Source organism: Lathyrus oleraceus, chromosome 1, assembly GCF_024323335.1.
Source record: "Lathyrus oleraceus cultivar Zhongwan6 chromosome 1, CAAS_Psat_ZW6_1.0, whole genome shotgun sequence".
NCBI lineage: Eukaryota > Viridiplantae > Streptophyta > Magnoliopsida > Fabales > Fabaceae > Lathyrus > Lathyrus oleraceus.
In genome coordinates this window covers 133454900-133478377 of record NC_066579.1, presented here as the reverse complement: position 1 = coordinate 133478377, position 23478 = coordinate 133454900, and the positions used below count along the sequence as shown (strand labels likewise).

The window sequence follows — 23478 nt, the reverse complement described above, 5'->3', positions numbered from 1 at the left end:
TGCCATTAGGATAGATTTTTCCTTTTGTGTGCAATCACCTCTTTCCAGGGTTTGCTTCCTGTGTGTTGCTCGGTTGTGAGTCATCTTTTGTTCCAGTCAATAAAGCGTGTGTTCAGTCAAATAAATTTTGTTTTTGTGTCATTACCGTTTTGATTACGAAAAATCCGTTTATTTTGATAAGAATATTTGCATTTTGAAACATACTGGTCCCCTCCGATGCATGCTTATGAGATCGAAATCTGGAAATCTTATTCGGAAGTTTGAGTGACCTAAGTGTTGAAATATCAGAACATCTGGGGCATACCTGGGGCACGCTTTTATCTGACGATCTCTTGTGCAGAGCCTGATTAGGGGCAACGGATAGTTGAGCGGTGAAAAGACGATGAAAGTTACGACGACGATCCTGGAGAGTTAATCAAGAAGACTCTTCAAAGTCTGATGATTGGAAAGTATGTATAAATCCCAGAAGTTTGGTCTCCGTGAAGTACGGACGAGTTGGGAATACAAGATGATGGAGCAGAAAAGTCCAGAAGAGTCTGGGAGTTCTTAAAAGTGGAAAGTCAACACTATGGGTGGATGATGGATACTAGTGTTCGACGAGTCGACCGACATTCCTGTCAAACAAGCTGTATCTCCCCAGAGGATTGAGGGTGTGATCTCCCTGGCAGATTCGAGATCGTTGTCTCCTCAGCAAGCCTGAAGGTTATCACGTCCCCAGCAGGGGCAGGGGCAGAATGTTTCTCAGGGTGGAGGACGTCTCCCCAGCCCAAGCCAGTATTAAAGCTATCAGAGTTATTTTCCCCTACAGAGATGCCTGTAGACAGTACCTTCTTTCCCCAGCAGATCTAAGGATTGCTTCTCCCCAGCAGGCCTGTGCTTGCAGATTTCCCCAGTTGAGAATCCTCGCTGAGCGCCTGTCAGTTATTTTCCCCGGGAGCACCCTAGTGGAGTTTATCAGTAGACTGTTGGTGTGTTCCCCAACGATTGGTTCTGTGATGCTGTCATCTCCAGTATGGCCGTGAGTGCTTATCCCAAGCAGGTTTGTGGGAATTCATCTCCAGTATGATATGACGTGTTATCATCCTCAACAGAGTTGTTACTCTCACCATTATGGTTGTTCTCTCCACTAGGATCGCTCTCCTCAGCAGAATGGTGTGGTTTGTCCTCAGCAAGTTCCCCGAGTGGAGCGGGTCCCATGAAATACATCTCCAGCAGTGATTCTCCTACATATGGATTGGTTGGGTCGTCCCTAGTGGAGTAGCATTTATTTCTCCAGCAGAGTTCATCCTACCAGTGGATTGGACGAGTTTCTGTAGTAGACTGGTATCTGCATCCCCGGCTGAGTTGATTCTACCTATGGATCGCGTGGGTTATCCCCAGCGGAGTAACAGACATTCTCCAAAGCAGGGTTTACCCTATCTGAAGATTGGTTGGGTCTTCCTCCCAGCGAAGTCGCTTCGCCATTCCCCAAGCAGAGCTCCCCGCAGAGTATTCCTCAGTCAGGGTTTCCCCACAGAGTTGGAGTACCTGATCTTTTGGCTCCTTAGCCAGAGTTCATTTGCATTTTGCATGTAGTGATCATTGCATCCTCAAAAAATCGTGTAGCATTTCCATTTATATATGGAGCATTACGCCATCGAAAATTCAAACATATGCATTCATGTGTCCGAAACCGCATCAGACCGTATCCCCTGCAGAGACGAATTTTTGTTCAACCCGTACAACGCATTTGCTACAGTTGCTCCAGTCAACAATTGGTGTTGATAATCCCCATAGAGATTTATTTCCTCATCCGTTGGTGAAAGAAAAGCCTGTTTCTCCCCAGTGAGACCCCCTGCAAGTGTTCGGCCTTGCCCTGTCATCCTGTAAATGTCAGTATCCTGTCAGCACCCGCGTGTGTTGTTTCCTTGGTGTCGGTAAACACCATCTTTCGGTGATTCCCAGTCATGCGTAAGTGTCTGGTTTTCTTTTGATGTCTGTAAACATCATCTTTCGATGTTCGTAACGTCGGCCTCCCTTCCCTAGTGAAAATTCCTCCTCTCCGTTGGTGTCGATAAACGTCGAGTTTTTCCTAGTCATCCGATGATGTCTAGTTGTGCCATTCCCCATGTGGACTTACCTCTCCGTTGGTTTCGATAAACGACGAGTTTTTCCCATTCGTCCGTTGACGTCTGGTTGTGTTTCTGTTATTCCCATTCATCTGTAAATGTCTGGTCGATATTTTTGGTGTCTGTAAACATCATCTTTCGATGTCTGTAAACGTCGAGTTTTCCCATTCATCAGTAAATGTCTGGTCGATATTTTTGGTGTCTGTAAACATCATCTTTCGATGTCTGTAAACGTCGAGTTTTCCATTCATCAGTAAATGTCTGGTCGATATTTTTGGTGTCTGTAAACATCATCTTTCGATGTCTGTAAACGTCGAGTTTTCCATTCATCAGTAAATGTCTGGTCAATATTTTTGGTGTCCGTAAACATCATCTTTCGATGTCTGTAAACGTCGAGTTTTCCCATTCATCTGTAAATGTCTGGTCGATCTTTTTGGTGTCCGTAAACATCATCTTTCGATGTCTGTAAACGTCGAGTTTTCCCATTCATCAGTAAATGTCTGGTCGATCTTTTTGGTGTCCGTAAACATCATCTTTCGATGTCTGTAAACGTCGAGTTTTCCCATTCATCAGTACATGTCTGGTCGATCTTTTTTGGTGTCTGTAAACGTCGAGTTTTCTCCCATTCATCCGTCGATGTCTGGTCGAGTTTTCCCATTCATCAGCAGATGTTTGGTTACCTCTCCATTGGTTCCGATAAACGTCGAGTTTTTCCTGGTCATCCCCAGTTGGTTACCTCTCCGTTGGTTTCGATAAACGTCGAGTTTTTCCTGGTCGTCCCCAGTTGGTTACCTCTCCGTTGGTCTTGGTAAACGTTGAGTTTTTCCCATTTCGTCCGTCGACGAATGGTTGTATCCTTTCCAGTCATTCATTAATGTCTGGTTACCTCTCCGTTGGTCTTGGTAAACGTTGAGTTTTTCCTAGTTGTCCGTTGGCATCTAGTTGTGATTTCTTTCCCCCATTCATCGTCGTTGCGATGTCTGGATGTGGCTGTACCCTTTGAAAACAAAAAAACAAAAAATACCCAGTAATAAGTATCAGATCCCAGCGGACGTCTCCATTGGTGGATCCCTGTATTGTGCAAATTCTACGGTTCTTTGGTATTCAATCCCTGTTTACCCTGAAAGTCTGACAGCCGTTGCTATCATCCGTTCGGGTTCCCAGCTGATTGAATAGGGGCAGCTGTAGCACCTCAAATTTGCACCTATCATTGTACATACATTCTCATATTAGGTCATAGCATAACATGGTCCACTGCATAGCATTGCATTGTCCCATTTGCCTCAAGTGCAAGCCAATCAAGAAATTAGGTCAAACTGGTCAGGAGATCAGTCAATCAAGCAAGCAAGCACAAATTCTCAAGGAGCCAAGGCCCTAGGGTTGGTTCAACATGTTCACATGACTTGGGGATCCATTTGAAGCGTTTTGGTCAAGGATTGGATGTTCAGAAGTCATCAGTCCTTGCACAGTCAGTCAGAAACCCTAAAAGTCAACTGTTGGTCAACTGTCCATTTAATCAGTGATTTGATGATGGAAATTGGTTTGAGAGAGCTTATTCATGTCCATATAGGCCTCATATATCATGGCAAACACCATCATGGAAGAATTTGAAGCCAGATCAGAAATTTCCAAAAATGGAAACTGGACCTGTAACTGAAACTTACCAAAAATGGAAAGTCTTGATCCTCAAACTTACATCATGATACAAGCTTCAAATGAATTTTTGCCCAACATGAAAGTTGAAGATCTTGTTCTCCCATTTCCAAAAAGTCCAAGAACTCTCAATTCCCATGTATGGTTGGCAAGTTATGATCAATTCATTTTCAAAAATTCTTGAACTTCAAAAGGCCATATCTCTCAAACCATTTGGCCAATTTGGGTGGGGTTTTTTCCTACAAACCACATTTGATCCCCTCTTTCCAAAAATGTAACTTTCATGTGCCAAAACTTCACCAATCAAAATGGCATTTTTGAACTTGCCTTAATTAATTTCAAGTGAGTTGAATTTTGACTTTTCAAAATAATCATCTTTTAACCATTTGGCCAATCAAATATGTTCAGAAATGTGGTTTTGGTCATGTTACAAAGTCAAAATTATGCAGTACACATAGCCCATGCCAACTTGCTTGAAACTTGGAAAGAAAGTACAATTTTCACCAAACCTATCCCACATATCCATGGACCATGCTTGGTACTCTAAAAACAGCAGACTTAAACATCATTTTCTGTCATTTGTGAACATTAGAAGCAGCCATAACACAACAGAACTCATTCATTCTAAAAACTCCATTTTTTTGCATTTATCAAAATCTGTCAAAAAAAACTCCAAAGAACTGAGCCTGGCCATTGTTGTTCCACCATCCAAACATCATTGTGGACACATTTCAATCATCATTCTCCATCTGTAACAGCTTTTATCCAACTGTTTTCTTCACACATCATCCATGGCAGAAGTTGTTTGAGGCCATTCCAAGCCATTGCAAGCCAAAGAACCTTCACCAATCATCATTTGGAGGGCCTTGCTTCATCTGTTTCGAATCAAAAACACCAAACAACCACTGTACCACGACTGTTCTTCAACCTTGGTGAGTTTTTCGAGTTTCACTATTCTTAAAATTATTACATGTTTTAGAAAGGTCTCTTGATGCTGAGTTCATTGATGGTTTTAGTTTTAAAAATGGTTAAGTATCTTGAAAGATATGCTGAGTTGAAAGTTGATGCATGAACATGTTTTTTACTTTGTTCTTCCTTGACAGCATGATTCATTGGAAATGGATATTATATTATGCATGAGTGTTGTTCAACGGTTCCGGTGGTATATTTGATTCAATTTTCTGGGCGATTTTCTCATTTTGATGTTGCTGATGATGAACAGTTGAACAAACCCTAAAACTTTCCAGCATTACTTTTCAAATCGTGATTTGGCTGTTGTTGTTCTTTCTGTTGCATGAATTTACACTGCTGCAGTGCCATGCTCCACTTACCGCCTGCCACGCCCATGAATAACACACACCGTTTCATTTAGTTGTTTCAATTATTACAAGTATGCCACCGTGACCCCTAAGACCATTAAATCATGTCCAATTTATTTTTCCTTTTAATATTTATTTCATTTGATTACTCCAAATTGTAAAAATCATTGTGCATCCAATTTTAATCCAAATTTCATGGGAATTTTTGCATCATCTTCATCATGATCTCTACTTTTTTATCATAATTTTTCCAGAATTTTGTGATCAATGGATTTTAATTGTTATTAGGGTTTGTGACATGTATGCACATTTTGTACACTTTGCCAAAACATTTGTGAAATGGTGATACTTTATCCAATGGCTCCCAAACTTTTTGTGCTTAAACTAGACACACTCATGGTGATTTTGGTGTAGAGTTTGTGAATTTATCATTGCTGGTTTGTGAGTTATGATTTTTTGAATTAGGGTGTGACAATTTGTGTCACACCATTGATGTCCAACTTGCTGATTTTTGTATCCATGCTTCTTGACCTCCAATTGATCTGATTTTTTTGCATGAACCTACTCTTGTATGTCTAGTTGACTTGTGAATTTTCTTGGAATTATTTGTGGCATTTCCTAATTGTTTGAGATTTTCTCCCTTGCTTGGTCATATGTTGACTTTTTGTGACACTTGTTCCCATTTCATTTGTGAAATTCTCATACTTTATTAGATGGACATGAAATTTTACATGAGATAACTAGACATCCTCATCTTTGCCATGGTTTTGATCCCATTCATTTATCATACACCATCTCTGATTTATGAATTTTTCAAGTTGATGCATGTTTGGTTGACTTCTTTAAGCATGTTCAAAATTGCTTTGACTTTCTGATTTTCATTGACTGTCTTCCACTTGTCCAAATGAGATGAAATTTGACATGCTTACCATACTGTGGGTTGTGATTGATCATGATTTATTTGGTGATTTTTGGAAATGTTTAAGATTGCTTTTGAGTTAAGTCTTGCTGTTGACTTCTATGAGCTTCTGAATGCCATGCTTTGACTTCTATTGTTCATGAAATGATGATGATGATTGATATGAACATGAAACCAATTGGGGTTGCTTCTTAAATGTTTGAATTTGATTTTGATTGGACATTGCTTGCTGTTTTGACTTTTTCATTCTCTTTTGACCCTAGGCTTGCCCTAGTGATCCTGTTACTCACTTTTGAGCTTGTGTTTTCAGGTTGACCAACGAATGCTCCAATGAGACCAATACAAAATTGATTGAGTGTGCTTGTTTATCATGACTAACATGCTTGTTTTGTAGGTTGCTTGGCTCACATGCCTTGAACCTTGTGCATTGCACATCTATCTGCTTGTGCTGACTGGTTGATATCTGTTTCATTTGATTTAACTTTGACTTGTATACTAACTGTGCTTGACTGATTTCAGGTACTTTAGTTTCTTAGTTCCTTGTGAACTTTTTGCTTTGCTTTGCTTGTGTAAGCAATTTGCATTGAGGTATATCTCTTTCTATCTTCATGTAGTCTGGAAGACCTGGCCTGTTACTTGGCCAGGCAACTGTCTGAAGTCCTCCTTAAGAGGCAATGTTTGTGTATGTTTAATTTGTCCTTGTACAGAGTCAAAGACCTCCTAAGTGAAGAGGCAATTGGCAGAACCCAAGGGATATGCAACCTATCCCCTGCTATTCAGTGTGTCATCTGCTTTGCTCACACCACTGTGTTGATGCATTGTAGATACAAACCCAAGATCTTGTACAATTGTACAGTTGAGTCAGTTTTAAATGTGTAGAAGGGTTCCCACTTTCTGAACCCACACATTCTTGTCTTGAGCTCTCCCAGGCCAGGGATAAGAGCTGTGAAGTCTTATCTTCACTCACCTTTCATCTGCTTCACCTTAACCCCTCAATGGCAAGGTTAAGAGCACATTCACCCAGTTCCAGAGGTTTGTTTGTTGAGGTTGATATGACCCCTCGACTAAAACCTAACCCTTGTTTGAGCCACTTGCTTGTGTATAGTGTGTGCTATCTGTGCTTGTAGGATTGTTTGACTTGCTTCCTGTGCAAGTTAGGATTGTTTGACTTGCTTCCTGTGCAAGTTAGGATTGTTTGACTTGCTTCCTGTGCAAGTTAGGATTGTTTGACTTGCTTCCTGTGCAAGTTAGGTTTGGTTTAGACTTGCTTCCTGTGCAAGTTAGGTTTTGCTTGGCTTGCTTCCTGTGCAAGTTAAGTGTGTGTGTGGCTTGCTTCCTGTGCAAGTCATGATTAGGATAGGCTGGCTCCCTGTGCCAGTTAGCTAGAAACCTTAACTTAGGGATGATTTGCATGATAACATCTAGGCTCGAGTCGTAGTCTCCCTAGTTGTGTCTCCCTCTGTTATCTGGTTAGGCTAGTCCTTTATCCCTCCGTAGGGGAACTACGTCGCCCTGATCCTCATACCAGATGAGGTACGTAGGCAGGAGATGAGTTGATCTCTCCGGGCGCCTGTGTCTTTGTTTTGTCTCGTTGTGTGCTCGGAAGCTGATGTAAGTCCATCGAGTGGCATTTGGGTTCCAGTGTGCGTGTGTTTGGTTCGGATGCTGATGTAAGTCCAGTGATTGGCATTTGGGCTCTATGTCTGCCTTCTTGAGTGCGTTTTGGTTCGGATGCTGATGTAAGTCCAGTGATTGGCAGTCGGGCTCCACGTTTGCCTTTGCCAGTGTTTGTTTTGTGCGTGTCAGCCGAGCTACGAATGCTCTGATTCTCCTTCGTCCAAGGAGATACGTATGCATAGGATGCGACATCCTAGCGAGCATGTGTCGTTTCCCCAGTCCGAACTACTTCGACTCTGATGTCTATGCCTGATAGACTAAGTAGGCCCAGGATACGATGTCCTGCCGAGTCGGTTTCAGTCAGTTTCTTGTGTCTCTTTCAGCCAGTGTGTGTGTGTGTTTTGAGCAGCATTTTTAGCAACCATTTTCCTTTCTATTGTGCGTGGATCCCGTCGAGTACGACGGATGCGTAGGGGTGCTAATACCTTCCCTTCGCATAACCGACTCCCGAACCCATCCTCTTTGGTCGCGAGACCATGTTCTTTCCTAGGTTTACTCTGAGCGTTTCCTTTCCCTCTTTTGGGATAAATAACGCACGGTGGCGGCTCTGTTGTTCTTGTTTTCCCGCCGGTTTTTCGCGTGATGCGACAATTTGGCAATTACCATTGATTTTAAAATGAAATTTTAAGTGAAATTCAATCCAATCCCGTGCACTGTTCACCATGCATTTTCATGCATAGGGTGAAATTGTCATTTTGCATAAACACCTCATTTCACTAATTACCATTAGCATTTGCTTAAGCATGATTAAGAGCATGATTAGGAGGGAGTATATAACACAAACCCTAACTGTTTTCAGAGAACAACATCACAATTTTCAGATCTCAAAATTTTTCACACTTTTTCTCTCAAAATTTTCTCTCATTTTCTTCAAACCAAAGCACAATCCATTACTTGATTCATCATTTGGAAGCATCATGGAGCAAGTTTGAAGGAAGATCCATAGCAATTCGTGCAGTTTGAAGCAGCTTGAAGCTTGAACTCATCAATGGTGAAATCAAAATTCTGTTGAATCGTGTGCAATTGAGCCTCCACCTTCCTTCCAAACACTTGTACAAGCTGCATAGAAGATCATTTGAGCATTGCAAGGCCTGATTTCATTGAATTTCAAAGCTGCACTTCAAGAGGTCACGAAATCGTTTCTCTCTTTTCTCAAATTGCTTATGCTAATGTTGTAGATCTCGTTGTTGTGGTTGTTCTGAGCTTTGAATCACTGAAATCCATGCATTATTGACTGAGATTCGATTGTTTAAAGTCTTGATGATGAAACTTGATTTGCTCGATCCATTTGATATACGATGATCCATGCTTAGCCAATAGTTGATTCATGATCCTTGATGTTTATGCTACATGTACATATGCTTGTTTTCAAAAACTGGAGAAAATGTTCTTGAGGTTTGTTGTTGTTCACTGTTCATGCGCGCGAGCTGGAGAAGAAGAAGTTCAGGACTTTTGGCCACGGTTTCAATCCAGTTTTGGCCACGATTTAGCGTTTCCTATTGTTTGTTAGGGTTAGCACGCTATTGGTTGCATGCAGCGCTCTGATTGGCCAGAGCCAATTTAAATGAAACGCAGTGTATGTGTTTAATTGGCTGCATTATATGGTAAAACACTAGCTGGATTCTAATGTCTTGACTGATGTCATGACATGGTGTGGTTGTGTGACTGCATTGTAGGTTAGAATATCTAACTGTACTCTGATGTCTTGACTGATGTCATGACACACTTGAGTAGTTACTGTAGGATTAGCTAATACAGGATTTATTGAATGTCAAACTGGATGTTGTGACATTCATCCCTGTCAGCAAATACTGAGGTATAGAACAGTTGGTGTTCTGTTAGAGCTCAGTATTCATTTGCAGTCTGGTTATCAAGGAAATACCAGACCTGGCATAAGGCCTACTGTATGAATGTCAAACTGGATGTTATGACATTCATCATGGACAGTAGATACTGAATAATAGACAGAGTGGTGTTCTACTACACTTCAGTATGTTTCTTAGTTTATTCTTCAAGAGGATAACAGAACTAACTTAAGGCCAAATGTGTAAATGTCAAATTGGATACTTTGACATTTATTAATGTAAGCTATTACTGTAGAATGGTCATTTTGGTCATGTACAGGTCAGCAAAATTGTACAGTCTGTTTTCTGGAAAAACAGACTTAGCATATGATCCTTGATGTCAAACTGAATGTCGTGACATTCATTCCTGACAGCATATGCTATATTGTAGGTTGTTCAGTTTTCTGTTTTAGCTTTTTCTCAGGCTATTCTTCAGGGATTCAACAGCTGAGAGAAAATCCAGGAAATCAACAACCAAGCTACATTTAATGAACCTAACAAATAGCTTATTTGTTAGTAACCTAGATGTGGAATTTAGGGGAGCTCGCGTGACCTTAAATTCAGGAGAATACAAGTGCAAAGGCCCAAGTACTGCAATATAAAAGGAAGTCGTTCCTTCATTCAGAACTGGGGATTTTGAGGCGTGAAGATTTAGTGTGTCCATCATACTTCACTGCTGTATTTTTGTGAGTCTTGTATTAGACATATCTTGTAAGCCAAGCCATTATCAAGTAGATGATTGTTGTGGCATAGGGTGTTCATTGAGTTGTAAGTGTTGTGTCGCTCAAAGCTTTTAAGCGTGAGTGTTGTGTATCTTGATTAAAGTTGTTAAGCACAATCAAGAGTTGTTTGAAGTGTGACTTCAAAATTGTCTTTAATATTGATTAAAGGTAGTAATCACTGAGGTGATTGAGGGGGAGTGAGTAGGAACTCTGATCTTAGAGTAAGATTGAAATTGCATTGGGTAGGGATTAAGTGACAAGTTGTAAACGGGTGAGTTTAGCTTTGAATTAATACTACTGATAGTGGATTTCCTCCCTGGCTTGGTAGCCCCCAGATGTAGGTCATGTTGGACTGAACTGGGTAAACAATTACTTGTGTTATTTACTGCACTTACTGTTAAGTTCTGCATAATTCTTGTCTGTGCAGAATTGGATGTCATAACAACCCGTGTGACATCTAAAGTCTGATAACTAGAATTTCACGCAGCGTATGGTCTTGGCGCCAACAGCCATATTTCAAATTAAATAAATAAATTCAATTAATCCATTTCTTGTTTCAATTTTTATTTCAATTTCATTTCAATCTTTAGAAATTCATATCAATTTGAAAAATGATCCAAAAAATATGAGGATTTTTGCATTGTGTCACATTTTCTGTCTATTGTTTTATGATCATCAATTCTAAAATTGTGCTTGGCCTGGAAAATATTTTGCCTAGGGTTCTTGTACATGTATGCATTTTGACCTTGCCTTGCTTCTTCATTTGTGAAATACTGAGCTTTTATCCAATGAATCTGAAAATTTGCATGATGAAACTAGACACTTTGCTTGAAATTATGGTGTTGATTTGGTAATTTTATCATGTGTCTTTGTTGTTTTATGATCATGTGAATGTAGGTGTGACAATTTGTGTCACACCTTTGCTTGTTCATCTTATGTGATGTGTTTACCATGCCTAATGAATTCCAATTGCTTTGATTTTTTGCATGATGCTTCTTATGGATGTTGTCAATGAGCATGAATTTTATTGGAATTATTTGATTGATTTCTGATTTAATTGAGATTTTTCATTCTGGTTGGTCACATTTGTGTTTTAAAATAGTCTTGAACTTCAATTGATCATGAAATGCATTTGGTATATGATATTGATGTGAGACCTTTTGGATTGTTTCAAGATGTGTTTGAAGTTGATTCATGTTAATTTTCAGCTTCTGTTTTGAATTTTTTCCCCATCTTTGACCCTAGGCTTTGACCTAGTGGTTTGCCTCTCATGTTTGAGCTTTGATTTCAGGTTGAACATCCAAGTTACATAGTTGTTGATGCTCCATCATTTGAGCATTTGATGTTTGCCTTTGACTACTAACATTGTATGTTTTGTAGGGTTGTTAACTCATTTGAGCTTGACTTGTGGCTTATGCCTTTGCTTATTGGGTTTGACTGTTGATATTAACTGTTGGTTGTTTGTCTGTATAGTTGTACTGATTTGTTTGATGTTTCCACAGGTACATTAGTTGCTTAAGTTCATTTTGAACTTGTTTTTGCTTGGTTGCTTAACCACTTAGGTATAACCTCTCTTCTTCATGTAGTCTGGAAGACCTGTCCTGTTATGGGGGCAGGCACCTGTCTGAAGTCCTCCTTAAGAGGCAATGCTTGTGATTGTTTACTCTTTGTGCCAAGCAGGAAAAGTCCTCTTATGAGGCAATTGGTAGATAAAAGAGATGTGTAATCCATCTCCTACTATTCAGTGTGTCATCCACTTTGCTCACATAACATGTTGATGCATTGTGGATATTAACCCAAGATCTTATAGAGTCAAATCACTTGTGGAGAAGAGTTCCAACTTTCTGAACTCCCACACATTCTATTGTTTAAAGCTCTCCCAGGCCAGGGATAAGAGCTATGAGGCACACCCCTCATCTCCATTTCATCTGCTTCACCCTAACTCTCAATGTTAGGGTTAAGAGCTCATATTACCCCATTCCAGTTGACTTTAAAGTCTAACCTTGCTTGAGCCTAATTGCTTGTATATAGTGTGTGCTAACTGACTTGATTGTCTGCTTACTTGATTCATCTGTGCATATTTGCTTGAGTGTGCCTTAGTGAATTTATCATCATCATTTGTATATAATTTCATAAACTTTGCTTTATAGCATTTTGCTTTGTCCATGGAGGAGACAAGCATAAGTCCATTACTTGGCAGTTGTTCCTATGATATGGTGTGAGACTAGTGTAAGTCCATTGATTGGCATCTGGTATCATTGTTTTGTTTTAGGAGATTGATGTAAATCCATTGATTGGTATCCGGTATCCATGTTTATTTGTGAGACTGGTATAAGTCCATTGATTGGCATCCGGTATCATTGTTTTGTTTTAGGAGATTGGTGTAAATCCATTGATTGGTATCCGGTATCCATGTTTGTTTGTGAGATTGGTATAAGTCCATTGATTGGCATCCGGTATCATTGTTTTGTTTAGGAGATTGGTATAAGTCCATTGATTGGCATCCGGTATCCATTTTTCATTTGCTTACTTGCATTGTTGCCTCATTCCAAAGGAATCACTTGAATCATCTACATATGATTTCAAGAGGTGAACATCTAAGAAGTTTTACTTCCTCACCCACCCACCTTTTTGTTTCTTTAAACCTCCATGTGCATGTTAATCTCAACCCGAAAAATATTGTGCAAACATTTTCATCTCTTTTCAAATTAGAAATCTAGGCCTTAGGCCTTTGATTTTTCAAACTCCATTTCATAATACTTCTTTGAATTGAATTCTAATCATACCTTGACCATCTTTTTGTGAATAAATCCTAATTGGTTAATCCAACTCATTCAATTGTTTTATGGCTTTGTCCATTCTTGATAAGTTTTCATGCATTAGCTATAGGTTTGATTTATCCTAGTTGGTTGATATTAATCTCACCTTCTTGTCCTTAGTGATTGAATTGTAAGACTTCCTTGCTTATTATAGGGTTAACCCCTCACTAGCAAGTTGAAGCTTTTCTCACATGGTGGACTTGTTGTTTGTATAAGGTTGAGTTTTCTCCCGTGGATAACGAAAGACCTTAGGGCTTTTGTTTAAAATGAACCCACTCATATTTTGGAAATCTTTTAGCCGAACTACGGCGTTTTGATCCTTACCTTCCATGGAAAGGTACGTAGGCAACGGGTTCATCCGTTCAAACACAAAAATAATAACTTGTATATTCTTTTCTCATCCCTTCAATCCATGTTTGCACAATAAATATTTCATAAACAAATAACATTTCGTACAACAAGTGTGAAAAGGGCTCCCTAGGAGTACCTAGGACGTTTTAGGTGCCTAACACCTTCCCATTGCGTAATTTACCCCTTACCCCGATCTCTGATCTTTTCATTAGTTTTCTATGTGTAAAACTTCTTAGGCTTTTGTTCGCTTTTTAGCTATTCCTTTGGATAAATAAAAGTGCGGTGGCGACTCGATTCTTTGTATGCTTTGCTTTTGATTTAGTCAATAAATCATAAAGTGACGAATACACCGCTACACACGTAGTACTACTTCATAGTATCATTCCAAGAGGTTAAATATGTACATGAGGATATGAATGTATTTATTTTCTTGTGGTTTTTATGGATGGGTATTATTGAATTGTATAATTGATTGATATATTGAGTTGTGAATTGGTGATTATGATTGCGTGATGTGTGAATATGATTAGAATTGTTTATGTTGAGGTGTTTAGTTCAGAAGTGGGGACTATTGTGAATGTTATATTTCATGTTGTTATGGTTAAAAGTGGAACCATAATTGTTGTTGTGGCATTATTTGTATGACATGCATCATATTATATCAGTGTGTTGAAAGAGGCGAGTCATGAGTTTGGAAGTGGGAACATGTGGTCGTTCGGGGTTCATAAGTGGGGACCCGGGGTTCAAAAGTGGGGACCGGTTCGAATGAGGAACCATTGTTGAGTGGACGAGATCAATAACAAACCTCTGATGTCAAATTTGGTATCACATGCATTGAGTCAAGATTGTTGGTCACATTGCATACATAAACACATTGTGATTATTTCATTGTTGTGAACAAAGTGTGTGAATGACGATTATGTTGAATATGCTATTATTCCTATGTTTTACGCCGTTAATATATTTGAGCATATACCCCTTTCTTGTTTGTTTTGTGATGTGTTGTGTTGTACGTTGTTGTACAAATACTCAAGAGGAGTAAATGTTGATGTAAGTTAGAAGGTGACCTTGGAGCTTCTCTTTATTTATTTTATCGTTTTATCACCATTTAGTTGGTTTAATGCTCTGATATGTAACATCGGGAACGGGGTGTTTTATTTGTTTTGAGTTAATCGTTGGATTATGTTACTTTAATTATGTATTTCAATTTGTTGAGATAATTTAAGTTTATGTTAATTATTTTTTAGTTCCGTTGTGAGTTTTGAATTATTTTGAAAGTATGTATGTCATGTTTAAGTAGCATCCTAATATTTGAATTTTATTCTTTAATTTATGAGTGGACTTTTAGGGTGTTACAGGGATAATCAACTCAATAGATTTTGTTGCAGAGTCAATGCTTTGAAAAGTCATGAGGTGTAAGGAAGCAACAAAGTTGGTGTGTAGGAGTTGACATAATTGGTTAATGGTTGTGTGAGTTGGGTGGGATTTAGGAACAACCCCCCCCCCCCCCCCCCCCTTTTGATATAGGGAATAGAAAAACTAACATGTATATATATGTGTCATAAGTTACACAACCATGTCATGCCTAACACAACATCAACACCCTTAATTGGTAACAAGTAAAAGGGTATGATAAAATTTTGATCTTATAAGATAATTTGAACATTATTATCGATGCCTTAACTTTGTAAATGAGAGTCATTATCAATCATAATAGAAAATTAGGGAATTGGTGTAACGGCTAGATTTAAGTGATGTGCAATTCATGATTTTAAAATGTTGTAACTGATGTCAATGTCAAGAAGAACTGCCACATGAAAATCATCAATTTGTCCCTAAATTTTTAGTGTATGAGAGGAAAATTGGATTGTCCAGGCTTGAGGGGAGAGTTTAAAATATGTATCATTAGGATTAACCTCTAAAATGTCATTTGCATTATTTAGTTATGTCATTTCTTTGATTGTTTATGTATCTTTCTCAACCAAAAGGAACATAAATCTACTAGAAGCACACTTGTGGTCATGGATAATTTTTTATCACAATTATAACAAAACCCTTGAGCACGACTCTCTTGTCATTTAGATTGTCAAAAATGTCTTATAGGTAGTTTATTTCATTCTTAATTATTTTATTTTTGGATTAAATCCACTACTTGATTTTTTAATTTTTCAATTTTTCAAATTTAGCTTAATAATCAATAACTGAACTCTCTTATCTCAATTTAAATAATTTTTACATAAAAATGGCTAAAACATAATTTTAGTACTTTTCTGAATGTGAACAAATCCAACAATCGATGGTTCTCGTATATCCACATATACCATCTTATAGAAATTCCCTTGATATAAAAAGTAGTTAATGATAACATATTTTCAGATGATAATTGATAAAAATTAAAAAAAATATTTTGATTGAAATAACCATTTAATGGTTGAGAATCAAACACAACAAATTCTAATTTAAGAATTCTAAAGAGGGTGGTGGATATTTTTGGGAAATTCATGTGAAGAGTATTTGGGGAAAATGAAAAAATGACAAGTGAGTGTGTTTTAGAAGGTGGGTTGTAGTGGTGATTTGAGAGTGTGTGTGTGAACTATTGGATTGTGTCATCATAGTATGTCGAGGTGAACACCTTAGATATTGTGTTTGTAGACCTCAATATTGAATTTATTCTATATTTTAACATCGAAATATTCTCACACCACTTTGATCGAAAGATCCCCGATCAAATAGACATATTCATACCCAATTTAATATGTGAAGATAAGAACTCTAAAATTAAATAAATCCAATATAGAAACAAATACATTATATATTTTTTATAAACTAAAAAGATGATTTGGTAACTTCATTGTGAATAAAATAAAAGACACTTTTCAGTATATTTTTGTTAATTTTAGGTACAAATATTGTTAAATTTAACATTTTCAAGACTAAATTTATAATAAAAAAGAATTAAAAAACTCAAGTATAAGTTTTAATCATTATAATGCGGTTGCATGCCAAATAAATTATAAACTAAATAAAAACGTAAGATCATTCCAATTCCTAACACATGTCATGAACAATGCATGTGAAATGAACTCAAAGAAAGGAAAATGATATATGACCAAACTTCTACAATGGATTACTATTACATTTAGTGGGGAATTGAAACAACAACTCATAAAAGCCCAAAATATCCCTAATTTTAAGGAAAAATTCCTCATCAACTACTCCAAAATATCCCTATTTTAAAGGGCAATTAAGGGTCAAGGACAAAGCCCATGCCTAAGTAGTTAAAGAGCATCAAGGGTAGACCCTAAGGACCCCACACCCTTCTAACCAAAACAAGATTAATGACTTCATCAATACAAAAAAAATTATAATACAACCAATAAGTGGACCCAAAATAATTAATATATTAATCCTATTTAAGTGACCAAAAACAAAACACACCCATAATGCAAAAGATTGGAAAACATAACACGTTGTCTCTAATACCATAATACACTTTCTTATTATTTAAATATTTTTGTTGTTTATCATTACTTTAGTAATAAAGTAATAATTAATTTATAGATCTACTTGCCTTAAAGGGAAAGAGCATGCCAACATTCCCAATAACACATCATGCATTTGGATTACTATTTAAATAAAAAAATAAACTAGTACAATAAAGTATAGTATCAAATGAGATTATGTTTAAAATTAGTAGGATTAAGATTCTTAAAGTAATCATAGGACATAGCTATCTTTGTAAAAACGGCTGCATAATCATAGATAGAATATAATTAAAATTATAAATAAGGTTACTTTTGGAATCATATGGTTACATAATTCTTAAAGTACATTATTATTCTTCCCTTATCGGTTACATAATCATTTTAACCAAATTTAATAATAAAAATGTACATCCAAATTCTACTATAACAAGATTTGTTTATGCTCATTGATTTGATTTTTTCTTTTTTAATATAATGAAAGTTTGCATGGAGATAGGAATAGAATAACCCTATCAATTCATTATTCAACACCGCCCTTAGTAATAGTAGTTATTAATAAATTCTAAAATCTACGTTGCAACACTTTCTGCCTCTATTTTTCGGACACAATATATGAAATAAAATTTCATAATTATTATATCATTCCATGTCCGACCAGAGACTCAGGAAAAAAAAACAGAGAATGCTTTACAATCATGTTTCAATAAAATCAAAACAACAAATAATTTGAGCTTGGAGAAGAAGCCAAATAAATATGTCAAAGGAGTTAAAAAAATTTACATATTTTTTTCAGATCTCATAATAATAATTATATTTTAAATTAAAAGATATGATAAATAAATAAGATAACTTTACTAAATTATCACTATTAGTCATTAATATATTTCAGTGTTAATTTATAAATAAGAAAAGAAAAATAATAGTTTGAAATGTATTAGTTAAATATTTCAATTTTTAAAAAAATAGTACAATTGAAAAAATAATTAATTAGACCTACATTAAAAATGAAAGTGACATTTTTATGATATTTTCTTTTCTCCTTAATGTAAGATTTATTAAGGGATAGAGGAAGCTATTAATATAAATAAGAAAATGGGTTGGTGTAGTCAAGACACTAATAGTAATCAGTTTCCGATACTACTTCCTTTTTGAATAATAATAATAATAATAATAATAATAATAATAATAATATAAATAATAATAATAATAATAATAATAATAATAATAATAATAATAATAATAATAATAATAATAATAATATAATAATAATATAATAATAATAATATAATAATAATAATAATAATAAATATAATAATAATAATAATAATAATAATAATAATAATAATATAATAATATATATAATAATAATAATAATAATAATAATAATAATAATAATAATAATAATAATAATAATAAATAATATAATAATAATAATAATAATAATATAATAATAATAATAATAATAATAATATAATAATAATAATAATAATAATAATAATATAATAATAATAATAATAATAATAATAATAATATAATAATAATAATAATAATAATAATAATAATAATAATAATAATAATAATATAATAATAATAATAATATAATATAATATAATATAATAATAATAAATAATAATATAATAATAATAATAATAATAATAATAATAATAATAATAATAATAATAATATATAATAATATAATAATAATATAATAATAATATAATAATAATAATAATAATAATAATAATAATAATAATAATAATATAATAATAATAATATATAATAATAATAATAATAATAATATAATAATAATATATAATAATAATAATAATAATATAATAATAATAATAATAATAATATAATAATAATAATAATAATAATAATAATAATAATAATAATAATAATATATAATAATAATAATATAATAATATAATAATAATAATATAATTGTCATAACAAGGCTTAAACTAATTAAAAAAACTAAGCAAATAAATTGAAAAATTAAAATGTTATCCAAGAAGTTGATCATCATAATAATCTCATTAATTAACAAAAACTAAACAATTAAATTGAAAAAAGAAAAATTAAAAGAAAAAAAAACAACTAAATTAACTAATACCAACTCTTAATTACTCTATAATATAATCTAAACATATCAATTATTATTATTATTCCCTCATATTTTTTTTAATCTCTCATAAAAAAAATCAAGAAGAAGAAGAAGATCCATTAGTAGCACAAGCAGCAACATTAATCCCATCATTATCATTCTCATGAGCACCAAAACCACCATCGGAGACACCGTCTACGGCGGATCTTACGGCGTCGCCGTCACCATTACCATGATCTGATAATTTTCTTCCCAAAGTGTTCTTATTGTTATGCATCCAGACTTTGAGAACACTTCTATCAACACCAACTTCATTGCAAAATCCATTAACCATTTCTTCATCTCTCTTCTGCATCTTCCACCCAAGTCTCTCAGCAAATTCATGCATCTTATCCTTCTGCTCTTGTGAGAATTTTGTTCTGAATCTTTTTCTACTAGCTCCCATCGGAGAACCAAGGTTTAACGGCGCTGCTGTGTTTTCCGGCGGGATCGAGAGTCCGACTCCGGCACCAGAGAGTGCTAAGAGCATATGTGGAGCTGATGGGTATGATGAGATCGGCGGTGGAGACGGGGAGCTTGGCGAACGGGACTGAAACAACGGCGGAGGTGGTGGGTGGTGGCGGTGGTGAGGTTGATATTCAAAAACGGTGGAAATCGGTTCTTCTGGTTCACGGCGGTGGAAATTCCGGTGACATCCGCAAGCGGCGCATTTTATGGAAGCGGGGTCGTCGGAGGTGGCGGTTGGTGACGGCATGAATTCACAACAACCGTCTAGTGCGTGACCACCTAAAGTTGCCACGTGGTTTTTGAGACATTCTTTGTAAGTAACAGCAACAACGTTGTTGTTGTGGTGGTTGTGAGTGTTGGGATGGTGGCGTTTAAGAACCCCATTTGAAAAAGACAGAGGCTTTGTTATGTTTGAGGTTGTTGTGTTAACGGGTTGTTGTTGTTGGATTCGGGTCGGGTTTTCTGAATCGGGTTCTGATGGTTTTGAAATTGTTGCCAAAGGAGTAGTGTTTGTGGCGGTTGTTGTTGTTGTTAAAACCTCCATCATGATAAATCTAAAAAAGATTAAAATTAAAAAAACTTACCTTAGTTTCAATTATGTGGTTCTAACTTCTAAGTTTATAAAACCTCATAAATGTATCACATCATACACTATAGTCTCCATGAAGAAGCTAGCTTGGTTTTGAGCTATTTTTTTCTGAAAATTTGAGGAATTGAAAGGAGACAAAAAGAAAGAGGAGAAGTGGTGGTGGAGGAGGAAAAGTGGTGGTGGTTGTGGTGGTGGTGGAGGAGGAGAGGGAGGAGGAAGAGGGAGAGAATATTGAGAAAGTGGAGGTGATGTATGTGACGACTGTTGATAATAAAATCCGGGTTATGTGGTTGTCCCTTCTTAACAACTTGTGTTTTTTAACTCTAGTTCTAATCTATGGTTAAGTTATTGACCTTACTTGGGGTTAGATGTGAGTAATAAATATACCTCTCTTACAATTTATTGCTACCATTTTTAATTCTAATTTTTTTATTGTTAAATTTGTTTTAATATATATATTTTAATAATCTTATAATATTTGTTGAATTATATCACGTCATAAATATATTCAATTTAAAATTATTTAATTAATTATTAATATATTTTTATTATTATAAATATAAAGTAGATAATAATTTAAGAGAAAGTATGTCATATTAATTATAAAATACAATTAAAAATTTTGAAATTAAATTTATTTGAATGTAATAAATATTGTGAATTAGAAAGATTAATATTGGCTTGACCAACCAAAAAAAAGGGTAATATTCTTTGTATGATAATTTATTTTCTCTATCTCATAAGAGGTTATTGGTTTGACTATTTCATATATTTTCTAAAAATATGAATAATTAAAAAGAGAATATTATTTTTATTAAATTATTTTTATTAAATTATGAAATATATATGCATTGTCATAAATACAAAGAATAATATTAAATTAAATTGATTAAATTATATTCGTGAGAATTAGAATTAATGTTATTTTACAATGTTAGAATCTAATGGTGGTGTAAAGTAAATCTGCAATGTTAGCAATGTGCAAATCAATTACAAATTTTAAATAAGTGACGTGAAATGTGGAATTAGAAAAATATATCTTGAATCTCATATATTGATTATATATGTAAAATAATTTTTATGGGAATATGTATGATTGGGCTTAACATTAACATGTGAATCTCTCATATTGGGTCTTTGACCCATTTTGAAGATTAGTAACCATTTTTATTATTTTATAATGTGTATATATTTAACTATTTCATATAATATATTAAAAAATGAAAAATATTTATCATGTTAAATCAATTCAATTATTCCAAAATATTTGAATGAAATAGTAAAGATTTGTTTTAGTTTAATCATAGATTACGAGTTCAAACTCAGTCTCATGTACATAATAATATTAAATTTAATTAATAATTATACATGAATATTAGGTTGTATGAGTGCGGCGACACATCATTTGAAATTTTTAATTAAATTAATAAAGAAAATAAAAAATGCTAACAAGTGATGTTAGAAAACTTTAAAATCTTAAAATGACAACTTTTTTAATAAAAACTTTTATATTTAATACATTAAAAATTAAAATATTTGATTTTTAAAATTATATTTTTTATTAATAAATTTTAAAAAATATATTTAAGACATTGGTTAGTAAGACTCTCGATAAGCATATAAAAGAAAAAAAAATCTAAATTAAACGTCATCATCACGAATTTGTGTATTTTTATTATTCTAAATACAAAGTTGAAATATGTTGGATTAAGATTAATTAGATGTGTTTTTAACAGGTCAAAAGGCTCAATAGCTACGACATAGAAAACACATTGATTCATCACGTCACTCACAAAGCAAAGCAGGTACGATATCATGGTATAAAGTGCAGGTAATATAAATCAAATATTTATTAGACGGATCTCTGCATTTCACGCCGAAAGATTAGTATGTTCTTATAACTGTCCTACTATATAAGATAGAGGCGCGCCACACTACTACGAAAAATTTATTTTTAGCTCGGTTGAGAAAGGGGTTTTACCTCGGCTTCTTAGGTGAGATAACGAAAGACATCATAAAAAGTTGCAACTTATTCCCTCGATTTTAAATGAACTGAGGGATAAATTGTACCGCTCATGGATTCGAACCCTATCAAAAACAATTTAGTATTTTATAGAAAACACACAACTTTTTTTCTCGGTGTTAAATCTAACCGAGTTGATATATATATATATATATATATATATATATATATATATATATATATATATATATATATATATATATATATATATATACACACACACACACACACGTGTGTGTGTCTCATTAAAACATCAATTTTCATAATTTTACATTATTTTTATTTAAATCTACAAGTACAATGTTGAGGAAGAATCCTGAACATCTTCATCATCATTCTTGTGAATCTTGGTGAAGAATAAATGCTGGAATATTTTACATATCTGTATATTGTAATATGTTTTTAATTGTTTCTGATTTATTTGTTTATGATGTAAAATTTACAAAGGTTAGATAGGGAAAATAATTTATCATATATAAAGAGTAGAGATTATGTAAAGAACACAAACGTTGAACCAATACTATTTTCTGCTCTTGCAATCCATCATAAAAATTGTTTTCACGCTACTTCTCGGTTCACTTTTTTCCATCCTAATGTTTTCATTATCAATGTTTGTGAATTATAATGTTTGTGGTTCATATATAGTGTGGTGTTCGCATTCTGAATGGATGTCGTGATGGTTTCACGCAAATCACTAACATTTCTTAGAGATTAATATGTTGGCAGTGTCTTGAGCATTGATACTTAATAAATGGACGACAAAGATTTGTTTATGGACGACAAATATTTGTTTGTGAAATAAAATAATATCCCTCGGTTTTCAGACCAACTGAGAGGAATAAATTACTTTTATTGCATACCTAGAAAGAAAATGGTGTATTGTAAGGTATATATCTGAAAGACTTTCATCATCCATCATTTTTTTTTTAGTTGCAATATTTTTAAGTATGATTAGGAATAGTTTTATCAATGTTGTCAAACAAGGAAAGAACAACAACTACATTTCATGAGATGGATTATAAGAGCAGAAAAATATTTGATCAATATTGGTAAACAACAACAATAACAACAACAAGAACAAAAACAAAAACAACACACAACCTTAAAATATTTTCTAACTAATTAAGAAACCTTAAATATTTTTTTGTCTTGCAATCCATCTAAAAGAATGATGTTTACAAGTTTGAGACACAACTGGTGTGCTAGGTTAGGTCAAAACTTAATAAACATGTGCTTTAATAGAAAAAAATGAGTAAGATTTCCCCTGATTGTTAGGATAACCGAAGTGTGTCCCTTAGTTACTTTATCCCTCAGCGTTTCATTGGAACTGAGGAAATATATTTATAAACTGCATT

At 34.4% G+C, this 23478-nt stretch overlaps 1 protein-coding gene across 1 annotated transcript; it reads right to left on the bottom strand.

The window, feature by feature from the left end:
• Positions 1 to 18903: 18903 nt before the first annotated feature.
• On the bottom strand, positions 18904 to 20417 carry LOC127122181 (zinc-finger homeodomain protein 9). The gene has a single exon (XM_051052564.1). The coding sequence runs from the start codon at positions 20056 to 20058 to the stop codon at positions 19102 to 19104; it is 957 nt and encodes a 318-aa protein (XP_050908521.1). The 5' UTR covers positions 20059 to 20417; the 3' UTR covers positions 18904 to 19101.
• Between the last annotated feature and the right edge of the window lie 3061 nt (positions 20418 to 23478).

Bases quoted from the DNA above. Each gene is read 5' to 3' on its own strand.
- LOC127122181 (XM_051052564.1), bottom strand. From the start codon at position 20,058: ATGATGGAGGTTTTAACAACAACAACAACCGCCACAAACACTACTCCT.